This window comes from Bombus bifarius, unplaced genomic scaffold (assembly GCF_011952205.1).
Source record: "Bombus bifarius isolate JDL3187 unplaced genomic scaffold, Bbif_JDL3187 scf7180000009111, whole genome shotgun sequence".
Classification (NCBI taxonomy): domain Eukaryota; kingdom Metazoa; phylum Arthropoda; class Insecta; order Hymenoptera; family Apidae; genus Bombus; species Bombus bifarius.
The window spans coordinates 701,801-727,670 of NW_022884904.1; the positions used below are offsets into that span (position 1 = coordinate 701,801).

The following is a 25,870-nucleotide window of genomic DNA, read 5'->3' on the forward strand; positions in this document are numbered from 1 at the left end:
TGAAACGATAACGACTGCTCGACTTCCGATGGCACCGTTGAAAATTCCGGGCCCGACCGTTTCGCCGCGCTCCTCTCTACCGCTTTAATTAACGTTCATTCAGAAACGCGACCAAATTAATTATTTACACGCACCCGTCGGGCTAATTATTTAATGCGAGAATAGTACGTCGCGACAGTTCCGTGTTGTATTTATAAAAGTATAGCGGACCCGATTGTCGCTGCGCTCGGAGCGCGTCACTTGAAATATCGGGTTTGCAGTGTTGCGGAATTGTACGATCTCGTTAGTTCGCGATATGTATCATAAATACGATTTTGGAGTCTTTGCTATGGGAAAATCGACGTATAAATTCGCCGGTCGATTTACATTTCAATACCTTATTTAATTTGAACGACGAATTTGAAAATTTCAAGCGGAGCACCGCTGCGTTAAGGTATGGAACGATTACACGGTCGGCGGAATATTTTCCAATTTCGCTAATTACATGACAACATATTTCGTGGTCGTTGAAATCGGCGAGACGTGCCCCATTCCGTGTAATCGGCCCAATTTCTCCTATCGCATCGAGCGATCGAAGTGGTAAATGACATAGGCGTGGATAAAATAAAACAAAGAAGGGAATTGTCTAGTGAGAAGAAAGGACGACTCGGTAAAGGGACATCCGTGAGAGAATTCAGACCATCTCGTTGGAGATTGTTCTTCCGCAAGCACGAGGCGCAACCAGCAGTCCGCTGGCCAATTAAAGGGAAACGAACCGCGATACGCCTGGAATACCGGGCATCTGTTTTCGAATTCCGTGATCGTACGCAAAAGAGGAAGCCCTTCCGGAGCCAGTAACGAAAGGATATCGTGGTCAGACCTCCCTCGTGGCGCGTGTTTAAATTCCTAGGTCGCAAGACGTCTTTTTACCTGGTCGATGCTCCGAGGCGAACAGGAAAAAAGGAACCATTAGCCCGCGCAATTATCCTCGGACGGACAAGGCTAGAGTTACGCCAACTAATAGCGCCGCTTCCTGGCACTCCCTCGGGAGACACGGGTGAACAGGGCAGAAAACAGAGAGGGAAGCCTGCCAAGGAGAACAGAGAGCGAACGCGAAAGGGTGGCCGAAAGGACGAGACGATGGAATTTAACGAGACAAGAACTGCGGCAAGGGAAGAAAGGGTTTTTGCGTGATAGAAGGCGAGGAAGAATGCACGAACCGAGACAGACAGAGAGAGAGAGAAAGAGAGAGAGAGAGAGAGCAGAATGAAACAAATTTGACGTGATAGGAAGAAGGCAGAGAAGAAGAAAGTGGAAACATGAAAAGGAGGATGATCGAGATACGAGGGGAGATATTCGACGAGATAGAACGGTAGAACATGGAATAATGAGTTTGAAAAGAAAAGTAAATGGCGTGAAAATACAGAATGAGCAGCAAACGTATAGGGAAGACCTAGAGAAATAAAAAAGTCCAAGAGAGAACTACGAAGTTACACGAAAGAAACAAGAGAGGGAAAAAGTTTGCTACGAGACATAAGAAAACTCGATATACCGAAGAAATAAAGAAGAACGAGAAGGAGAAGAAGAAAGGAGAGGTAAATGCGAATTTTTAAGCGTAAGCAGACGGAGTTTTGATGAAACGTGAAATTTGGAACGTGAAACAAGTTGAGTTATATTATAAACAATAGAGTTATATTATCATCGTAGACTTACTTATTTAATACAGATAATACATATTGTATAATATATGTAATAACATATGCAATACAGTTATTATTATAAGAGTAGATACGGAAAGACGATAACGAAGAAAAGGGCTTGCAAGGCCAGACAAACGAAATATAACAAAATATACGAGAGAACTGTCGCGATACGAGCATTCGAGAGAGCGGGGCGGGATAATAAACGAGAAAGAGACACGACGTAATAAAAGGAAGAAAAAGAAAGGAAGAGAATGGAAAAAAGGATGCGAGAGAATCTATGCGAGGGAGGAGTAGGGGTCGATCGAGAATAGGAAGAAAAGGGAAATTTAAAAAGAGAAAAAGTAAAACTCGGATAGGGGAAAAAAGAAGAAGAGTAACTCGATCCGACAGATAGAGGGAAGACGAACGACGAGATATCTCGCATTATCGATACCGACGTAGCTACGATCGAAAGGATCCTCGGCAGAATCGTGAATTTCAAATCGTGTTCAAACAAAAGATCCTTTAAATTAAACTTCTCGATGTTTCTTCCGAAGCGGACGCATACGCAGGTCTACGCTGCACCAAGAAATTTAATAGCCAGAATGGAAATTATTTTAGAAGAGGAACTTTTCCATCCAAGAGAATATATTCGTGCTCGTGATTGATAGATATGCAGAATTTCCTCGATATTTTGGAACTGAAGAATCGTATAATTCTATAAAAACGGATCATCGTATATACCTTTTAATTTAAATATTAGAATTTCTTCTTCAAGCGTTTCTATTTGTCTATTATATTATTTCAGTACGAGCAAACGTCGTATTCGAATAAAATAAGTTTCTCCCAGTATACTTGGCTGTATATCGTGTAATGGATTCGCGTGGCCATCACGTCATCGAAGCTCATTGATTATATGTCAATAACGAACAGCAGCGATAGTAGACGGTATAATAGAGTTTATGAATACGTATCAGAGGCGAGTTACGTGCAAATAAATTTTCTAACTTTGTTTGATGTCCCTCGAACAGCAACTTCCGCGAACCTTTTGATGTAAGAAGCATCTTAATTTATTTAATAACTAAAGTTTCCACGTCGAAATTTCTTTCGTTTCTACGGATTTGCAACATTTTGCGAAATTCTAAAGTATCTCACGAAAATATTACGGACAAGGTATAGCTTGTAAAATGGCAGGAACAAACCCTAATAACCCTTTTGGCGGTGAACGTATCTATAAATTGATCGAGTCATAAAAATTTCTACACGCAAGTTGCTCTATACGCTTTAACAGGGTTTACATAAATTCTGCGCAAAGTTTTTCTTCCGATTACGAAACTCTATTTCTTGTGCAATCTCTGAAATCAATGTCTGGATGATATTTGATAGGTCACGATAAGGTAGAAGAGGGAGGATGATTTAGCGTGGCTAGCTCTCCCGATCCTTTTTACAAGATTAAAGTGTTCCGATGGAGCGACCAAAAGGTTAAATATTGCATACCTCATGCGATTCGAGGAACCACTTTCGATTAACCGAGCGTAATTTATTCGGAATCCTATTTCCGGTTATTTCGAAGCCAACGAAATAATTCGTTCCTTTGTTTCGGTGGTTCTCCATACGCGTTATTCATCGGGTTCAACTATCGTAACAATATGGCGATAGCTAAATATATTAAGATAAAGATTCAGAGAGAGAGAGAGAGAGAATAAGTGCTCCGATATCGAATATGCGCAAGTACTAGAATATTAAGAAAAATATATTACAAAATATTTCTCGAGGATACCAAATCTTTCCCTTGAATCGATTCTCTATCTCGTAGATTCGATACGACGATAAAGCTGAGAGCACACTCGGAGACTTTTTTAACAAGAAATGTGTAATAATAAAATGAAACGTTTCGATACGTACGTGGAGACATCGGGGTTCGTCGTCGATTTCGGTGCATAAATGCGCCTATAGAGAATCGTAATTCCTGGCGACATGGTGCGGCGCGGTGCGACGCGATGCGGCGAAGCGATGGATCCCATGGTGGCTCATGTCATCGATGGTGCGTGTCACGAATGCCAACTGCGCTGAGGACGCTCGTCTATCCATATCCTTCGTGGGCATGTAGCGTGTAACGAGCGGTCCTCGCCCACGTTATTGTCCACGATCAAGGGGCAAACTTGCTCCAAGTGGCCGCCGACCACCGGAAATGTATCGTCGACTGGCCGCCTTCCGCTGGTCACGACTCGTCGCACATTCCTTCCGTTCTTCCTTCCTTCCACCTGGCCCCTGACAACCTGTCAAGGTTAAAGCCCAAAAGGATCAACTTATTCGACGTTTTGATTCTCTTCCGGGCGTAATAGCTGTAATTGGATGCGACTGGATGTGTCGTGATTGGATAATTTTATAATCAGTATCGTAATTAACACAGCGTCGAGTTAACTTGTTTTCGTTGTCAAAGCGTTTCAATTTATGCAAGAAGCGAGTAATCGAAAATTCCATTTATTAAAGCCGACGAAGGACAAAGAGACGATAAAACGAATTTAACGAAGTCGGAGATCTCATTTTCGTGCACGCTCGCGCAAGTAATTACATAGTACGATGATAGACTGATTGATAAATAAGTAGTCGCGTCTGTCCTTGGGAAAATGTGGTCTTTGCAATTAAACGTTATTCGCGGCTCGTCTCGTTTTTCGTCAGGAGAATACTAGTGAAGTATAATACACGAGGACGGTCGTATATTGCCTCGTCAACTTCCGATACTCAAAGGAAAATATCTTACAATTTCGTTTAAATGTTTTGTTATCAATATGTAAGTATGTACCGTAAGGTTTACAAGAAGTAGGAGGAGACATATCTTTGACACGCCTTTCGCATACGTATCCTTTTTACTTATGCGCGTTTTTTTACTTCTTGCAATACCTCTCGCAACGATAGATAATGCGCATTAATTATGTTACTCATTCAATGATAATATTACACGTTACACGCGTAGCTGTAACAATACGCAATTATTCTAATTCGAATGCGTTATGAAGGGTGATTTTCCATCATATTCCGATAATTTCGGCGCCTGTTAGCACTCCATTGTTCGGTTCGCGATGTTAACAAAATTATACATCCTGAATAACAACGATTGTCCAGATTTGGCAGACACGGTTGAATACGATGATCCATGAATTACGAGAAACGAATCGATCGATGTTTATTAACCGTATTTTTGTAACAAACGTGTAACAAAGTTGTCGAACAAAAATTTCTGTCAGTTCGCGCAACTCCTTTGCGATAGTTCGTTTCAAAGCTCTATTTACGGACTCGTGCTACTCGTGTTCGTGATTGTTTCGCAAAGCGAGGTAACTCGCTAAATAATATTTTTAATTTTCTAGTATCTTACTCCATTTCAACAACCGCAGGGGAATTAGACGAATTACTTATAACTCGATTGCGTTATTTAATAGCTTGTGTAATAATCGTGATAAATAATTTCATTCGCTTGATTCGTATCGCGTACGGATTTCGAAATACCAATAATTTATTTCATTTGCATAATATTAATTATATAATATCCAATCAGAGAGTAATAACCGACGTCTTTCCTTGACAAATTGTACAATTAATATCAGATTGGTTGAAAGACATTGAATAAATCGTTGTTATTCGAAAACTTTATAACATGAACGTAGAAATTATAAAATCATAAATTTATTTCTCTCTCCGATAACAATTTTTTGGGTAACACCATACCCCGTAATATACATAGCTGTTTAATGAATATGTTGGTAGAATTCCAGAACTTGCTTCGTTATCATTTTACCGCAAAAATTATAGCTTTTACAGAGGCGATAATTTCCAAATATCGGCCTATATATCACGTCAAAATTGGTACAGAAGGTTCCCAATGTAACCGCGGTAATAAATTTGATTAATTTTGGAACTGGGAACAATTACTTTAAAACGTATGTATAGCTCGTAGTGATTACATATAATTACCATTTGATAGCTTATTACGGTTAGAAATAGATCGATCCACGAATTTATCACGTTCCATTAATTATAATATTTTCGATAAAAAGACATACATATGTCAATTTCTATCGATCGATGAAATACTAAGTTCGGACAGGTATTGCTCCTGGTATACTTTTTCGTGTTAACGGTTGATAAGATTAGCAACTCGTTTTATAAACGTTAGATATTCAGTAGGCTGGAACGTTCAACCCTGACATCTCCACCTCGTTCATTGGATGCAACATATGGATATAGCGTTGGATATATCCAGGCATTAGTTGGCTTCTGTTCCCTTTTGGTTCTATTAATCGTCGATATCGTTATTCGAAACAAATCGTAGTAAAAAAAAAGTTGTTCGTACGTTCATCGATAAAAATGCTGGCAGTTGTATAATTGCAAACCAGCTACCGTGATATTTTCCCCAAATTCACAGCAATTTTTCCATTGTTTGCTAATTGCAGCGTGTTTTGGTAGCAGGAATTTATCGATTGCAGTGGGAAATACACGCGGGAATAGACGTATCGAAAAAATTTCAGCGTACCTTGCTAATGAAGATTCGCCGTAAAATATTCACATCGATGACCCAATGTAGCTGATGCGGGAAAAGATATTCGACCGAAGACTCCAGAAGATTAGCGCGTAATATCATTAGCGAAAAATTATTTTCGATATAGAGTCTTTTCGTTTAATATGACGTTTTTAATACGGAATACTCGTTGAAAATTCGTAGACGAGATCTTAAGGTGCGATAACAAGTATACGTATACAAAAAAAAAAAAAAAAAAAATATTGGAAAATGGACAAGTACAAAAAAGACACCTGCGAAAGATTGCAAAGACGAGACGCTACAAGCTCCGATCTCTTTTCACTCTCCATTTATCCAACAATTAGAAAACTTTAATCATCCATCAGCCAATCAACGCAAACGTTGCTAATTTCCATCCGACTATTAACTACAGCATGCGACCCATCGAGTTAGCAACAACCAATACACAGACTCAATCCCTGGCAGGACAATGTTCTAATCCATCGTCCGAGTGAATATCGGGCTTTACGTAATAATCGATCTCCACGATTATATTCGCATTAGATTGCGCAACATGGGGCGTCGATTAGGCGAGCGACCCTCACGTGGTCGCTCGATCGATTTTCATCTTTTTTCCTCTGTCTTTTTTTTTTCAGTCGGCACACGGGCCACTCCTTTGGTCGGTTGGCTTTGTTGCCTTGATCGGCATTATTGTTGCGCGGAGTTTAAGGCTGTTCGAGGCCATTGACAGATGAAACAATTAAACGGCGTATCGGCTAATTAGTCCGAGCTGGTTGGTGTGCACGCTGTAAACACGTGATCCACGTGACTCGACCCCGCAGCAATCGAGGAATAAAGGATGCACATTGGGGCGCGTGCACGCGTATTGACGCTGGCAAATGAACATTGTAAGCGGTTGGTAACGAGCCGCGTAATCTCGTTGACGACCACTTTGGAATTTCCAAGGGAACATTGGCCGCTTCGTTGTTCTTTCGGTGTTTTCAGCAGTTTCGGATTAATTGGAATCGTTTGTTTCTCTTTTGTTACCATGTTTTCTATTATAATAAGGGCACAACGTGGCTTTTTAATCCCCTATAACCGCGCATTGCGTCGACGTGACTCGTTAGTTCGAATAGTTGGCCTTTACTTGTATTTCGAGTGAAATTTATCTAATTTTGGCAAATATACGACCGGCGATATACGATTGGCAAATATACGATCGGTACATGTACCGATCCATGAACAAGCCTGCCATAAAATATCGCTGGCGAGCCCCGCGCAACCATTCGATTAGCTTCAAAACCCCGATGAAAGACTATATTATTCCTGTATGCCACGCGTTTAAAAAATAACCGGTGCATGCATCGTACGAGCTTTCGCATCTTGGTAATGTTACGCGTCGTATTCTCCTAATACGAAATCCTAAATTTCGAGTAAAAATCCCCGCGGATCCCGAGAAATTCATCTTCGAAGATATATGCGCGAGAAGAAGCGCGTCAGCTAAGATGTATCTCTCCTCTATACGGGTGCTAGGCACGATACAGATACGTTAGAATATACGTAAATGGTACATTGAAATAGGTATATTTGTACATTTAGACGTAATCCGTTCCAGGCCACGGTCTAAAGTAAAATATTACGGTTAAAATTTCCATATGCGAGAACGAAAATACGTTCCCATAAGCACAAACGTTCAAACCTATCGACGATGTCGTGGCTACGTCAAAAGCTCTTGGTGAAAAAACTAGAATATATATAGAATACACGACCACCGACGAGACTTCGAAATTCAATTTCTTTGAGAACGAGTCTCCGTACGAAGACACCTTCTCCAAGCATTTTTCCTTTATCTCCGCGGATAGAGTCACCTGGTGCCCCCGGTGGCGGTAGAGTCACATAGGGGTACCCTCTCGTGAAGCGGTACGCGTCGCTAGGTCGCCACATCCGATATTCGTGCTATCGCGACGGGATAGGCGTACAGCCGGCCGACACGCATATCCCGATGGATGAACGGGAAGCACGATATTACGCGAACGCTGTGCTGGATAACCGTGCGACGCGATAAAGCCCCAACCTGGGAGGGTCCTGCCGTTTCGAGGAAACGATGCCAGGGGGATCGAAGAGTGGCCGACACGGCAATAAACAATTACTTAAGGCAGTGTTACGCGCGCGGCACACCCACGCATTAGCCCAAGTAGAATGCCGCACCCATCCGTGATCGTGGCCCGTGGGCTTGGTTCCTCCATTAGTATACGGTATACACATTGATGCGGGTGAACACGGTAATACCAGGGAATAACTATGTACACTACCGTTCAAAAGTATCCAGACACTATTTTTCGTTGGATCTATTAGCTCGGCGAATATGAAATCGTTTGCTCCAATCAAATTTTAACCGCGAGTTGTTACTTTCGAGTTTCAACTACCGGTTTCTCTTTCGTACGCAACACCATCATGTACGTATATGTACTAGTATGCAACCATAGCAGCTCCTTTACGACTTCCCAAAGTGAAGACTGTTTTTAAAAAATACGCGATTCATCCTACTTCCAAACAAAGCGCTAATTTTACGGGCGACACGAATATTTCGCCAACAAATTATTCGACATACTTCACGCTCGAAGAACATTGCCGTTGTTCGACCAAGTTGCGCGATAAACTTATAATTTAAGCGCATTACTCCGGACCGCGACGAAACGACCTCGTAAACGAGCGGTGTTTAAACAATTCGACGGGAAGGCATTACCGGAGGAACGAAACAAGCTGGCGTTCGTGCAAGTATGACCGGACACACCGGAACGATCAATCATAGTTTTCAAACAACGAGTCTCGCGGAAACGAAAACTCGTAACGGTGGAGCTTTCTCTCTAGGAGAAAGAGAGAAAGGAAAGAGAGTGGCAGGTTTGGTGGGACGATGCGCGTAAAAGTAATTGAACCAACAGGAACTTTGTTTCCGCAAAGAAAAACGTTCGAGGACCGGGCTGCTAGCCGCGTTTTATCGATCTTACATCCTTTTCAGGTCATATCGAACGGCTGATTACCGGATATTAGGAGTTACGTCATAATCAAGTTCGAAATCTCACCGATGGATAGACTGAGAAACAAAGTTTCGACGATAGAACGAAGTTTCGATTGGTTTTTGCCGGTACACGTGCTTCCATCGGTGCCTCTGCCTTTGTTCTCGTACCGGCGATGAATTCGTTAACCCCCTGAACACGGCGTTTGCCCTTGCTATATTTCACGTTCCTATTGTATTATTCCGGGAAATTAATTTTTATACTTGGACAGAATTTTTAATAGCACGCGAATATTTCGATTATAAGACGTCCGTGATTTAATAGAACTAATAGGATTAACGTTGGAAAATTTATTGTGTAATTTCTATAATGCATCGATGGATGCATTATGGAATAGCTTCATCGATTTACACGAGCTCTATAGCAGTCGTATCATAATTTAACACTATTTGATCAATTATTCAATTCGATTATAACATGCTAACAAATTTCATTATGTACGAGCCTGTATAACTGGCTAATTATTCAACGCAAAATGATTAAATTTACGTATCTTTAAAATTAACGTATATGCTAATCGTTACTGATATTGTTTAAAAATATTCAATGCTACTATATTACGTAGTTGGTAAAATACAAATGTAAATACGCAAGAATGTACAAAGATGTGCACGAAGAGAAAAATAAATTAGTACGTGTAAATGCACGGTTGTGCGAAACGTATCAGTGATACAGGTCAATGATAATTCAACCCAACTTCTATCGCTTGTTTCAAACTCTAGTCCAGGATTCAAATAACGATTTAAAGTTACTATTTCAAACAGATAATTATGCTGTATTTAAGTTCTAGACTCGATCGTAAGTCCTAATACAGTTTATAACAAAGAACCGAACTAATTGTGAATAAATAGCGTAACGATATCGGATATCTTTTCCCTTGCTTGGAGCCGTAGCAGTAACAATGTCAATATCATTCGATTACGAATGGCAGCGGAACATTTCCAAGACAAACCTAAGGTGTGGTAATCATTGGAGTTTGCGCGACTTTAATGACCGTAGTTAGGGCCATACCAAGGCAATTTACCGTGAATGCAAACGCATATACGTGACTCATAGTCATTCCTTCTAATGTAACTAACTCCCATCGCGAGAGTGGCCAAAGGTTTCGGTCTGTTTGGACCTTCCGTCGTTAGCTTCGAAAATGAATTGAGCTATAACGCGGCCTTAACGTTTGATCATTCATAATCGTTTTCCCTTAACGACGCTGCTAATGAAATAAATTGATTCAAGAAACTACAAAATAGCGGTTCCAGTCGATTTTAAGGAAGAAACGAAACTCGGAACGTACCGAAACCTGAACGTACCGAAGAATATGTCGTTTCTGTATCTTGGTTGTTTAAATATTATTCGCGCGATCGCTCGTCGAATACTTTATTTCGCTTCGTTTGCGTTCAACGTTATCGAACGTGCTAAAAGAAATTACAGCAAAAATTCTTCACGGTGTATTTACAACGCGTTCATAACGATATTCCTTGAAAATACTCCGCGAGTTTGCGAGACACGGGGAATTCCAGCGGACGACTTTTTAAATTTCGCGTTCTCCCGGTAACAGGAAATTTTCTACGTGCCACCGGCCGGTTCGTATGGCGCAGGAATTAAGATTTATGTCAGATTCTTGTCAGCGCAGCTGTGAGCTGCGATCTGTCGCAAGAAAATGCTACGTACATCCTGGCTGCATTTTGCCACGCATCGTTATAATATTTAAAAAAGAAACGGCTACAGATAGAAGTTTCCATTTTTTCCTCTTATTATACGCGTATTATTTCACGTATCTTTCACTTTTGTTTCGTTGGAATAAAATTTACGCTTCAAATTTGAACTTTTTTAAATTCCGAGAACGCGACTCGTAAAGCATCTTAGATGAAAATCTTCGAATCAAAGTCTGGAGGATTCTCTTCGGGTTTGATAGAACGACGTTAATCTTTCCTGATATAAAGGGAAGTTTGTAATTGATAAAAGAAGCGACAGATGGTGCAATTAATCCGGGAAATTGAATTAGTTTTGTCCGCAGATGGCAGCGTGGAAATACGGTTGTAATTTGAGCGATCGATGTTTTATGTATCCATAAAGTAATGGAATTAGAATTTTATCCTCTGCTTAAAGTTGTCAACATTCTCGTCGACGAATTTCTTACGAAGAATCGATTAAAATTTCTAAAAATATCTCCTCGGAAATAGCAAACTCCTCCTTTGTCTCGTCGATTGTATACGATACTGGCAAGAAAATTCAGCCGAATCTTTACATCGCTGGAATCAACGACATTTAATAATTCTTCCTGAATAGAATAGTCGTTCGTTCGTAGAACGATAGAGCGGACTATCGTTAGTTTCCTGCTCTTCCAGGTGGATCTGGAAATCGACGGCGAGGCTGACAAATAGCCTAATTAATCGACCGAATTTAATTAACTTCGTACACCCATGTGCACCGACACCGACACACCGTTCCAACTTATGATTCGGGTTCACGCAACTTGGCATGCTGCATCTCTCTCTCCCTCTCTCTCTCTCTTTCTCTCTCGCACACCGTTTCAATCGTTCTATTCGCTGTCTCGCTCGAGCTTCGATTCGTTTCGAGCCCCCAGGCCATCGAGTCCAGCCCAATTTCGTCCTAATGAAAATTGACTTTCGGGAATTCGTGCGACGAGTCCCAGTTTTGACACCTCCATCGTTGTCCGGGCTTTTTTTCCATTTTCCAGAACCACGACTCGAATTTTCGATCGAAATTGAGATCGACACTCGGGAGAGCGAACGGACAGAGTAGAATTTTTTCTGCCACGGAACTTGTTAACGGTTAGTCCGTTAATTGTTAACATTTCGGGAATTATATACATCTATATCTCTCCTTTACATAATTATTTATGACGTTGTTATGTTTTATGTTGCAGGTGTGTACATGACGGCGCGAAACAGAATATTAACACTGGAGTATTAAATCGGTGAGTGACATCCGTTAAAAATATATTTACGTGATAATCTTACTACACATTCGCAGATGATCAATCTTGATAATTCGTGAATTTAACTTGCAAAGTATCTATCGTATTATTCGATATATTTTTCTATGAAAATTATACTTTTTCTTTAACCGCAATTTCCGTGAAAGCAATGTTAAACGAATTGCGCGAGATAAGCGCAGATAATTTCGCTCGTGATATGATAAATCTGCTTATAGAAACATCCGTGCTCAGCAAAAATACAGTTTCCTTATTAAAATTAATAGAAGAATGCAAGTGTTTGCGTTCTCAGCTATTTCCTCGCGCGCTGACATTCGCTGGCTCTTAGCATTTAAATGCACGTTTCAACTTTTTCAGGTCTTTTACGTACTTGTACTATACTCCTTAGCCCTAACTATCGATAGTTGCTTTTCCGCGAGATCGAAATGACCAAATGTCGCAAACTGTCGACCAAACGATACTGCTGCGATTCCTACTTTCTTTAGACTTCGATCCCCTTCCGCAGGTCCATGCGTAATAGCTGCGGTGACCAAATCGATATTCCTCGAACAATTTCTCATCCCAATGGTCGATAGCCGCGTTACGCTCGATCGGCGCATAACGACAGCTGTGCTGCGTTTTCGTCTTGGGAACCTGTGGGGCCGCTATTAACGACGAGATTATGGTGCGTAGTGCGTAGGGCTCGCAAGGTGCAACCAGGGCCTTGCCATCTGCTCGTGCACGTGGCCCTGGCACGTGCCACCAGCTGATAATAGCGCCTTCGATCCCGTCGCCGCCGCGCCGCGACGACACGAGCACTCCTGCTACGTGCCCAACATTTCAAGCGGTGGCTGTTTAGGCGATAACGAAATTTTCGGCCCGCACGTATGCTGCTCGATTATATCGAATATAGCGCAAACCGCCTTGGTTAAACGATTTAATTTTATCACGTCCTTTTCCCCCTTTTCGAAGAGACATTGGGGACACTATCGCGAGCAATCGTTTCGGGGCAGTTCGAAGCAACGAAAGAAATATCATCAGCCGCAAATGCCTATATCTGTATGGAATGGCATTGCGAAGCAAGTAAAAAAAAATCGCGATTTTCGCAAACGTATCGCGCGATTCATCAAATTTGATCTTATCAAGAACGAATTCGTCTTGCATATTTGTCTCCGGCATGAGATAGTCTTTTCAAATATTAACGTTTTATGGCCAACTATTCGCTCCGCGAGCGATAAGCGTCAGGCTAGAGATTCGATAGATTTAGATTACGACCAAATTCGTATCGTACGTGGTTACGAAGCGAAGCGATAGCTGCTAATCGTTTGTCTGAAAAAGTGACGGGGCTTACAATCACACGAGCTCCGACGTTAATAATCGTACATTTTGCCAAGTGAATATTTCCGACGATCTACGCGACCTGTTGCAAAACCCCGTAGGATCGATTTTGAAGAATTAAAATACGCGATTCTTTGGAAAACGCGTTGGTTAAATTCGATTCGAGGAAATTACGAGACTTATCAATCGCGCTTAGGGGTGAAAGAAAATCAAAATAAAGGACAGGAGGAACACGGTGTTTCTCGGTCCCGGGAGGGGCACGACGATGAACGTCACGCAAATCGTCCGTAGGAAAAGGCAGAAACGGCGTCGACCCCGTAAAATGAAATTCATCGCTTAACCCCGTGGAGTCTTCTCTGCTGTATGACGGCGGGGACGAAGGGTGTGCTAAGGTTACTTTGCGCTTTCTACGTTTCATTCCCCTGGCTTAGCATACGTGTAAGGTCGTGGAAGCTCGGTTACCCTGAGTTACGGCCGCATAATCCAGCTCCCCGTGGCATTTCCCTTGCATCCATCCGCGCTTCCCCTTCAATTCATCTCAGGCCCATCCCCGTGCAACTTTAACGTCACGAGGTCATCGTAAAACGTATCGCTATTCCGCTAAAGGCCGAGATGCGACGCGGATCCAGTCGCACCGTCTCTTGCCCGTTTTTACACATAATTTTCAGTCTCGGATCGTTGATAGGGGCGTGTATCGCGAAAAATTAAAGGAAGTTCGCGTAGGAGAAGGAACAGCGCGACGCTTGATTTTATTCGTTCGTTGGTTTCGTATCTTCTCTTCTCTTTCGTTCTTTCGCTACGACAAACGCGTACAGAGTTAATCGCGCAGTTATCTCGTTTCGTTTCTTTCCAAAGCGACGTAATAGTCGCTTCTCGAGTCCAACATATCCCTCTTTGTATCTGTTAATCGGTTGCTAAACTCCGCTCGTCCTGTAACGACGCGCGGAGAAGGACGAAACCTTGCGAGCACCGTGTTCTAAGTCCACCGGAATGTCTTGTAACCAGGCAATTATAGCATTCGTCGACGCGTGGTCCGTTTTGACGCGCATTCGAGCAGGGGTGGTAGGGAATTTCTGGCGAACAACAGCTGTCGGGTCACCTGTTCAAACAGCCGTATTTCGCGGCACTGTAAAATCGCCTCGTGCCATGGTGAGGCCAGGTGAGGGCCGCGTTGCGGGCATCGAGTGGCGTTCGATATTATCGGAAAGTCGCAGTCAGCGTGACGGACGTCCTAGGAAATTTCCACGCTCCTTTCTCCCTACCACTAAGTCGAATTTACGATCCGTATACCGTACAGGACATTACAGAAGAAGGACGCGAGGTCTTACGAGTTTAGGCAATTCATCGAGGAGACAAAAAGTGTCTGATCAACGTATATTCTAAAATCAATCTTTTCAATGTCGTATTCAGTTTCGCGTTCACCAAGTTTAGAAATTTTATTTTACTAGTTCCTTGTTAAGGCATCGTCCCTTCGACCATTTGTCCTTTTCGGCAAGATTACGAAACATTAGACGAAACGAAATATCCGGTGATACATTGTTCCGACTTCTGATACGATAGAAGGGCGTTCCACTTAAAAACATAGTAATTGACTTTGAAATTATGCTTGACCTACTATTCCCCATATGCGAGCCCCATTCGCCATATGTTCAAGTTCAAGCACTGCCACTTAAACTACGCTTACATTCGAAGGCACGTCCATTTACAAAAATAAAACGCTTGCGCGTTTATTCGCGTTAATTTATCTCGCTACGGTACAGACTATATGTTACACATAGTTTCGAGAAGCACGATACATAATTTCTAACCGAAATAACACACTTTACGGACACAGGGTATGTAACAGCAAGATTATTATCGGATATTTATGCGGAGAAGTCAGAGGCCACTGTTGTGCCATAATCTCGACGTGTTTAAATTTGCTACAAGCGCGCGTTTACCTAGATAAATATCCCCAAAAATACGATTACTATGGATTTTATCAAGCGCGTTCCGTTTCGTTGCATTCCGTTCTTCGAAATACATACGTAGCTACGAAAGTCGAATCGATCGCATCGATCGCATCGATATCGAGAAATAAATTGCGTCGGAAAACGCTTCCATCGGCGTTCGTTTACGTTATCACGGTTGTGAAAGGGAATGCGCGTGTCAGGAGCCGCATAAATTTCAATTAGATAATCCAAAAGTCACGTTTAAGGTTTCCAGCGGGCGCGGCAGTCCTGAAATAACAGGGCAAAAGCAGGCGTCGTTGATGCCCGCAGGCTGAATCCGAAAAGAGAGGCTTCGTCGTCGCTCGAAATTCAATTCTGCGGGCATTATAAGTAAGCGTGAGCGCCGGAAACTCGGTCGATCGACAATTATGAATCAGCCATTGATGACTATGGCTAGCAGCTTCGTCACGCCGTGGTTAATATCAATGTGTTTTTTCCCGCGCGATGACTCAAGAGATCTACGGATGAAGTTAACTGCTAGATTTCTCCTTGTTTCGTTTTACTCACGAAACATGGAAGATGACTGTTGGAAATATCAATTCGGTCGTATTAGATACAAATACGATGATTATTTTCAGTTCCAATTTAACGAATCGATCAATTGACGATTTTCTAATACGATATGAGTAATAATGAAAATCAACGGAAGCAAAAAACAAAAGGATAGTACAGCGGAAAGTTACGCGAACGTTAATCCGCTGCAAGTTAAGATTCGTTTAATACAAAAATGATGGAAATAAATTCGCAACGAACTTAATAAACCTCTTTTCAAGTTAATCGCTCTCCCTTACCCCCGTGTACTTAAACACTTTCTGACTCTCGATCCACGTTCGAGTTGCCGGGCAAAGGGGCAATTCAGTTACGGTTTAATTTCGAACTCTCAACTGGCTTTGTAGCCAATCGGATTATTCCTTTGCGAGCTAAAAATTCAGCGTTCTCGTAGGAACACGATTCACGGTGGCAACAGAATTCAAGAAGAGACGGAGACACGGAGAGAAAAAAGGAAAGAAGACTGCAGAAGAAAGAAACGAAGGGTGAAAACAGAGCTCGCACGGTGTCAAGTTTGGCATTTCGATTTTTCGGAATGGAGTCCGCCGCCTTGTTTTTCTAGTCGCGAATCGAAACACGAATGACGGTGTGATCGCTGGGAGAATAAAAACTCATGGAAATAACCGATTTCCTGGCTTCCATCCCGATGTAAATTTCAATGCAAATATAATTGTCCTTTTCTCGGAATTCAACGATAGAAGAAGGAACGAAACGACATCGAATAATCGTGTTTTCATCGGCGATACCATATTGCAGATAAATAGGTATTATCGTTGACGCTATCAGAGGAAAGGTAAGAATAAAGACATGTTCCGTGTACCGTCCGTTAAAGACAATTGGCTGGTTCAGCTATCGAATCGAAGGAAAAGCCTGATCTACGAATCTGAAAGCCTAATCTCGTTTTGAAACGAGGTGTCGCGTCGTTGGCGGAGAAGCGTGGATAAAGGCGGCGATGGGTTGGAGAATAGTAGGAAGCGAGGGTGCGGCGACGATAGCGGTTGCCATAATTTAACCGGTGAGTTTAATAAGGCATACCGTGGCTCAAGCCTGCCGGGCGCAAAGTGTCAATATGTCTGAGCCGCTGAGTGATATACTTCCGGCGTTCTTCGTAAAATTGAAGAGTCTCCCAGGGGCGAGAACCGTGTCGGTCCATTCTACCACGCCTCTCGCTCTTCCGCCCTCGTGTCATCGCGTCGTATCGCCGATCAAAGTCACGAGACTCTCTTTTTCTTCGGGAATCACGGAGAGATCGGATTAACGACGAGTCTCGAGACGTTTCGAGACGAGTTTCCGCTAGTTCCGGATCACCGAACGCTTTTCCAACGATTTCGGCAACGTCTGATCACCGATTACGAGCTACGCAGCTAAGAAGGATGGCGTTATTAAGACGCGAACGTAAAACGTCGCGTTAGGATCGTCGAGAGGAGAGCTTTGAGAGATCGAAGAGGCCTCCGGTTTTTGACACTTGCATGGAAATATCGCGAAGAGCGGCTTTATTTCCGTCAATGTCGCGTCTCGATCGGACATAGGTTGATCCAAGGTAGACTTTGCTAAGAGAAGTTTCGTTTCTTTGTCTTTTGCGGACTTTTGAATTTTTAACGAGTCTTTTCGGGTTCCTAGGTTGTTCCTCGCGTCACGGATCTATTCGTACAAGAGCGCTTCGAAATTTCGTGGAAAGGAAGGAAATTCACGCGAAGTGGAAACGAACGCAAATAAAAATGAGAAAAAGCGTGGGATAATTAAACAAATATTGAATTTCCGTGCAAACTAACGCAAGTATGAATCCGTATAGACACGAATTTCAAATAATCGCGCAGCTTTTATGTTCGTATTTCTGGCGTGTTTCCGAAAACAATGAGCCTCGCAGCTGGCTGATGCGTACATCGGTATACCGGGCGTCCTGAGAACAAAGACTGTCCTGTCAGCAGACAGTTTCAATCTTGAGCGTATTACGTCCACGAATTTCCAAGTATAAGGATGGAATATAAGCCGATTAGGAGAGTATAGAAGACAACAGAGAATATAAAGGACTGTACCTAGATGAAATATAATCAACAACAATTTCCATGAAAAAATTACAAGCTTCGCAAACTTTGACAGATTTCTTCGAATAACCTCCTTTTTCCACTACTATGTATCTTTTCTAGGAAATTCGAAGGTTCGTCGATCTCTTTTGCGTGCAAAACCAACGACGGAAAGATTCAATAGAAAGCCGATAACTCATTCTTCAAAGTAAACAACTTTATTCGCGTTCCTCTTTGTCTCGTTTTCCTATACTATGTGACCTGATTTCGTAGTATGACAACTCGTGCATTCCCATTATAGCGTCGGAGGGTCGTTTAACGCTTTTTTTTTTAAATTACGCTCTCGCACCGTTCTCCAAAAGAATACGTTGGTCGAAAGATTCGCGACACGGAAAAACGAGAACGGCCGGAATAGTAACGAGGCATGGTCGCTGGTGAAATTAAATAAAGTTTATTTGTTTCGAATAGAGGTTGATTCATGGTTGGTAGTGACGGCGTCAGAATGTAAAAGCTCGTATATAACGGTCGCGCGGTTCTAACGAAATTCACAATGCGCCACATAATTTTTGCACCATTCGTCGCCTGGCACTTTGATGTACCTAAGAGGATAAGACCCAGAAAACATTCTCTGGAACACCGGGAACAATAGCGCATCGTTTGTCCGATGAAAATTACAGAGCGATGGTGCCCGAAAGGAATTACATCGCGTCGCGCGCTGTGGAAATACGAGACGAGGCTGGGGCTTTTTCATAAATGAACAGCTGCATCGGTTTCGGTTAAATTCGCCGCTTTGATGTTGAAAAAAAAAACAAATATAAAAAATGGCGTGTCACGGAATCGATGCTGCTCTCTTTTTAATATTTGATATTTTAAGTTAATATCTTTACTGGAGAGAAAATTGGAAAATGGCCGATAGTTTGAAACGTGATCAAAGAAAGCTCGATATTTCGAACTAGGAAATTTCACCGCGGGTACTCCGAAACGCGTAGGAGATACCTATATTTTTATATAATTAAATACCTTTTCTCGAAAAAGTTCCACAGACTCGAATCGATCGCCTCAAATTTTAAATTAAATGTCATTGGTCGAATCGATTTTATCCGAAGCCTTGTTTTTTGCGGACAAATTTAAAATCCCCGAAGAATATTTCTCAACAGCGCGGTACGTGGTCGTAGTCTTATTTATGCTTTTAATATTTTCATTAAAATTTATAGCGCACGACTTCGCTGTGGCAACCGGCCGCTTTAAAATAGATGCGTGACGCATAAAAACTTTTGACAGTTTGTATGAAGTTCGAAGGGGAACACGATGTGCATCGCCAATTTAAATTAATCTGGAAAATGAGAAAGAGGCTGTTCTTTTAAACTTGAACGAAGGAGCAATGCGTTCCTGAAAAATAAATACGAATTTAGAATATAAATGACAAATAATCGATCGTTGCCTTTTCTCTACCTAATCTGTCACAGTTTCGAACGTTGAAACGACTCTTATTCGAATCTTTGGATTCTCCAGGAAGAATCCTACTATCCTAACAAAAATATATAGCGAAGCAAAAATTGTCGAGCAACTTGTACCATCAAAGAACAGAATGCTAAAATAGTCGCAAGTTCGCAATAAACTTCGATAACGGCATACAGAATTAGTCAACTGAGAAGCTTTGAACGTTCCGTTATTGTGTATGACACAATTTTGAAATTGGGTTGAGGAGTTCTGTATTCAGCCAGCATTTCAAGGTTTATCGTCGTCCCAGATCATTAAACAGACACGTGTAATGCCGAGAACGGGTAGTTAATTTCTCTTTTAAAAGCATCATTCGCTTACATTTTGAATCGGACCTTTATCGTTAAAATTATTAATATATAATATATATGTGTAACATCGCGTTACGTTCTGCGTTATTTTATCGTATCTCAAACGCGGTCGTGTAATTGACAAACCGCGCTAAACTGAATATTTTAGAATTACAATGTGCAGGGACGGTGAACGGATAAAAGTCAGGTTTTGAATACGATAAAGAACGTAATATACATATTTCTTGAAACTACTTCGACGACGAATGTTAACAAACCGGCTAAAGCCGGGATTTCCTACGTGCGTCCAAGGCGCGCGTCTGCATCAGGAACAGAAGCGATCTTAAACCCGAATCACACGAGTTACGCAATCTCGCTACGACGTGACAGCGAACGTCTGACGTACGCGTCGGACACATTTGTACTTGTACCGTTACAACCAAGAATCGTGCTTTGTTTTCGCAGCGTCGTGTAATTCTGGTTTAACGCTGCTTCTGCCCTCCGACGAAGACACGCGCGTTCGACGCACGTAGCAAGTCTCCCGTTGCTTATTGTCCTACAGCTATGTTCCTTCGTCGACTCGATCGAGTCAACAAAGTATCCTGTAATCGCCTGCAAATGGCACCGTCGCTATTCCAATTAACCGGGGGATAGGATCGTTCGAATAAAGGAATATTCGATGCATCACGGACGAAAATGTATCGACCGTATACGCTGTCAATAACTACAACGTTTCAGGAACTCCTCTAATCTCCAACTCACGACCAAAATACTCCGATAACGCGATATCATAAGCTTCGTACCACCATAATAGCATGTAGCATAATATCCTATCAACGCTCCTGGATGGCTGCACCCTCTCCAACAACACCATTGCCTTTTACCGTCTCTTTCAGCGGGAAAAATCTTCGAAAATCTTGGAAACGAACAGCACGACGGTACTATCCGTAAGCCGATACATCAAACGATACCGCAAATAGCATAACATTCCGCGTCCATTAAGCCCCGTAGCTGAGCAAACAGCGGCAAGCAACAATCGGTTATCCATCAGAGCTGGACGAGAAAGCACGCGAGACAATTTTTTCACCAAGTTTCAGGCAGATGGTCGAAGCGGTATATAGGTGTCGGCAGCAAACACGGAACGCAAGAGCGCAACGCGATAGACTATTAGAGGAGAAGACACGTGAAAGAAAACGAAGAAAGGGGATGAATGTGGGATGGGAGGGGGAGGGGTGAAGAGAAGGGAAATAGGGAGCTAATCGATACGACCTGTTCACGGGACGGGAACCGGCCAGACTGAACGAACCTGCTCGACCCTGCAAAATATTATTACCCGCCCCAATGAATCCGATCAGTTTCCGGCATTGCATAAGCCGTCATCGACAGCCGGACAGGACAGAGGGGATAGACGGAGAAACGGATAGATGAATAGATAAGGGAGCGCGTAGATACACGCGCGTGTAGATTAACACGCGGATCGATCGGAACCTGATGGCCCTCTCTATATCTGCTGCATATCTCGGTCTTACGCTATCTAAACAACGGAGTGTTTTTGGTCGCTGAAAGAAATTCATCGGAAACGAATGAAAATTGTCGATAATCGAGTTAAATGAAAGAGCGCGTATTGCAACAATAACGTTGCGAGCTGGAACACGACTCGGAATTTAAGAGAGAGCCTGTCGTATTTATAAACGGGGGTGTACATCGCGCGGGATTCTTCCAAGATAAACGTATTATTGATTTCGGCAGCGATTTAGCATTAGAATTGCATCCATTGGACGTGGAACGTGTGGTGGTTCCACGATCAGCGTATTCACGTTCAATTTGGTACACGAATTGGTTGGATCGAAGTACGAGCAACGATCGGCTAGTTGGTTGGCGAGGCGTGTGCGACTTTATTCCGCGTTCACCCTGGCAGAAGCACATTATTCGCGTAATCTAATATTTATTCGCGACATGGCTGTTTGGCGAAACGCGGTAAATCTTTATCTCGACGCACGTATCGCGCAAAAGAGAGAAGCTCCGCTGGTAAACCGAACGTGAGGCCACTGGAAATCAGGCCAACGATCAACCACGAAAAACGCGCTGTCCGATAAAAGCGAAAATGGAGCAGTTCTATCTCTGTATCTAGCGTGATTATTCATTCGTGCATATGTCGAAGAAGAAACGAAGAAAGTTTCCAAGGAAACGTCGTAGCTCGGCCATTTTATACTCGCTCGAAATTCCAACAAAATCTTCTCTCATTTTTGTTGCGACTTCGCGGACAATTCATTGCACGATGTCGTTCCAACAAATGGCAGACTCTTGCACGTATCAGCTTACGTAAGTTTTTCAGCTGTTTACGGATAAAAAATTTATCGTTCAAAAATCGCGAATTCTAAACGATCCAAGATAAAAATTTAAGATTTCGTGTTAAATATGAAATCCGTAATCTTAGTCTCGTACTATGTTCTTCGTGCTCTCTCTTTCTAGAAAATAATAGGATCACAAACAAAACGTTATTTATTTATACAGTCTACTCGAGGAACGCGATGCAAATTTGATTCACGACTCGATTCGAAAAATTGCAAGAATTCTCGCTTTCGCTTATACGTTCTTAATTTTTCGTAATCAAATCACGCAACGATACGATTCGATGAAAACTGGAAACGAAAACTGTACAATGCGCGACCAATTGGTCGAACAATTTCTATATATGTAGGTACGTACGTACATTCGATTTGCTACAACTACGCGGCTGTTACCAAACAAAACTATACACGAATATTCGTATTTGTGCTACGAAACCAATTAAATATAGAACTTGCCGCGTACAAAGGCCAATTTTATTAACGCGTAAATGGTACGAAGAAAAGATGACGAGAACCGGCAAAATTGACAGAGAAAATTGAAATCGTTGGAAGGAGGAAGATGGAACGTTGAAAAATATTTGTTCGTAAGAAGTAGATATCCTAATCGATTTTCAATATTTGCATCTCTATATAGATATAGCTTCATCCTCGTATCTGCTTTACACGTTACATGGTGGATCATATACGTTGCGAAGACGGAAGGCAATCGACGCGACGTTAAGTTGCACGCTAAGCGCGACAAAATTTCTTTTCCCTCTTGCGCTTCTCCTTCGAATCGAAGCAGGGAAATCTGACTCTGAAATCAGGCTTGGAAAATTTCGAACAACGTCCAACGAACGCTTTACGTTCCGTTTTACAAAAAATCGTCGAAAAGCAGTAAAAACGGAAGCTAATGCAACTTGCGCTAAACTTTGAGAAGATAGCTCGCAACCGGCTTACGCAACCTTCTCGCGATTCCGTTAATTCTCTGGTCTGTGATCGGTACAAACAGTGGCACTGTGGCATGCACAGTCGTAACTATTAAGCGTAGATTGCAAAACTCTTTCGCGGATAAACGCTCTACTCGGACGCGCGATGCGCTTTTATTTGCGCCGGAGGTGGCTGTTTTTGTCATTTTGATTAAAACCGGCTGGCAGGGAGAACGAGATTCTGCGTAAAATCGGGAATCGTTGCTCGCGACTTTCGTCGCAAACTTCGCACACTGCGCGTATTTTTGCGCATAGCCTACTCGGCCACGTTACTCTGGGCCGTGTATTTGACGGGCGAGAAGATAAAGCGGCCGTTTGCTTTTCCTTTTTCGGATTTTGCACGAATTCGTTTGAAATGTCGATCGAAATTTGATACTTTGAAGTTCGTTCTCGGGATCCGACTCGGCTACGTGGTTCGCGAGGATGTCTTGCTACTCTTTGTTGGTACCGAGTACGAGGAAATTGGGAACGAGGAGGATATCGCGAGCCTCGATCGAGAACAAAACAGAGAATACGCGAAATGGAAAGAAAAATACGCGCGGTATTACGAAACGGTGCAGGATCGAAGGAAACGCTGAAACTTCGATGAACCATCCGCTCGTACTGGCGTACGAACTCCCCGGAACTTCAATTTATACCTTTTATATATATATATATACCAATGTATACCTACAATTTATACCTATTATACGTGCCAATTGCTTTGCATTGTTCGCGTATCCTACTCTCGTGATATTTAATCCCCTTTTTTATACGCGATTTTACAGAAGATAGAGCTGCACGCATAATTCGTAACCGTACACGCCAAGTGTACATAATTGTTTTGAAATTGGCGGATATATTAATTCCACGATTTTATTGCAAGATAATTAAAAGAGATGTCACCTGTCACCTGTTGATTATCTTTTTACGCACACTGCTTCATCTAACAAATATTGCTAACGAGTATATTAAGTCTGATTATGACAGATACGCGACCTACTTGTTCCGCTGCTTAAAGCACGTATATTACGGCTAATTAAGGACATCCAGCGTTTGTAATTTCATTTTTAACACTCGGATTGCCGGCCATGTCCGCGTTACCGTGACACGTTGGATCTTCAACAAAAGCAAAGATAACACGATTGCTCTTACGAAATCTGACGTTGTATTATGCAGATACACGCTATCGGCCGTCTGCTTTCTTTTCTAATATCGAATTACAATTGTTTCGTATATTTAATGGTAAATTCATGGAACGTAGGAGTCAGGTTAAATTAACATATACCGATCGCGAATGTTTCGAGCTGCAAAGGTAGGAAGGAATTTTGCGTCGAAGATTGCGATCAGCGCGCGTTTATACGGAAGATGAATAACGTCGATCGTATCGTAAATACGTATACGTGGCTCGTGGTAAATTTCTTCTTTTCCAACGTGGTTGATAGATTAAAATTTAACGGTGCCGATTTAGCGGTATCGGGCAACAGGATTTAACAGATTGGAAGAGCAACGTTTCACGCGTTAATATCTTCGAGTTGGAAAGCAACGATCCAAACTCTATTATCAGGATCTTGGCGTTGTTTTCTCGGCGTAGAACGCTCGTTCGATCACCGTGGCACGAAATTTTTTCGCTCGACTCGACTCGACTCGATTCGCGGCTCGCGTTTGCCCCCGTTATAAACCTGTCACCGGGACAAATATTACGTCGATAAAATTTCACGCGGTGTGACACTCGGCCGGATTGGTAATCATTTTCTCGGGAACTTTCAACCCTGAATACGAGTATCCTCGAAAACACGGTTGGCTGTGACACGGTGAGGGGGTACAGAGGAGCTCGTATCACTCGGTACCAACGTACGAGAATGGAGAGAAGTATTAAAAAAAAGAAAAAAAAAAGGAGAGCGAGAGAAGAGAAGAGAGACAGATGGATAATAGAGTTCCAGTGTATGCGTCCTGCTTCTATCGCGAACATCACACCCCACGAATATATGGACGACCCTGCACGCTTCTTCGAATGGGTCTCCTATCGAAATACATGGCCGTTCTGCACCCTCTTCCACGCGCTTTCGTATAGAGCGAGCCATCTCTAAGAAAGGGTTAAAATTCACTTTATGGCCATAGAAAAGAGCAGAGTAAAAGCAACAACGAAACAAATTTATCGTACGCGTCGTATAACGTTGGAAATTGTTAATTGGATGGAACGTCCGCTCGATCGCGAGTCTTCTCAGGTCGCGAAACTATCTACGATGAACAATTTACTCGACCGTGTATTCGTCTCTGAGGAAAAATCGGGCCGTTGGAAAATGTCTCGCGCAGTGACTCGCGCTTCTCCTTTTCTTCCGGCAGTTACGTCGCACAGGTTTATACGAGCGTAGACCAACGGGTGAGGGCTTGCCGCGTCTCCGGCGGATTTTCTCGTAAAAAGCGCCCTTAAAGACGGCTCCATGGCTGGTGGCATTAACGAAATGTCGCCGTGAATGGGGAGCCGCGGCGCAACGGCCTCGGCCGTCTTAATGTCAATCCTCAAATGTCACGTAACCATCCGAAACCGGTGTCCTTATCGTTTCGACTCTCCGGAGACTGGCGGCAATAACGTTTCGACACGAGTCACGGCACCGTGTCTCCGAGCCGAAGGGCTGCACGGAATAACCAGCCAACACGCCCACGACGCGTTCATTTTCTTTCAGTGGCTCG

At 42.6% G+C, this 25,870-nt stretch overlaps 1 protein-coding gene across 1 annotated transcript in view; it reads right to left on the reverse strand.

Annotated features, from left to right (window-relative positions):
• Positions 1–25,870, reverse strand: part of LOC117213497 — a 73,298-nt gene that overhangs the window by 21,747 nt on the left and 25,681 nt on the right. The window contains exon 2 of the mRNA XM_033458878.1: positions 3,567–3,940. Within this exon, the coding sequence (XP_033314769.1) occupies positions 3,567–3,685 (119 nt within the window). The 5' untranslated portion in view covers positions 3,686–3,940. The remainder of the gene's footprint in view (positions 1–3,566; positions 3,941–25,870) is intronic.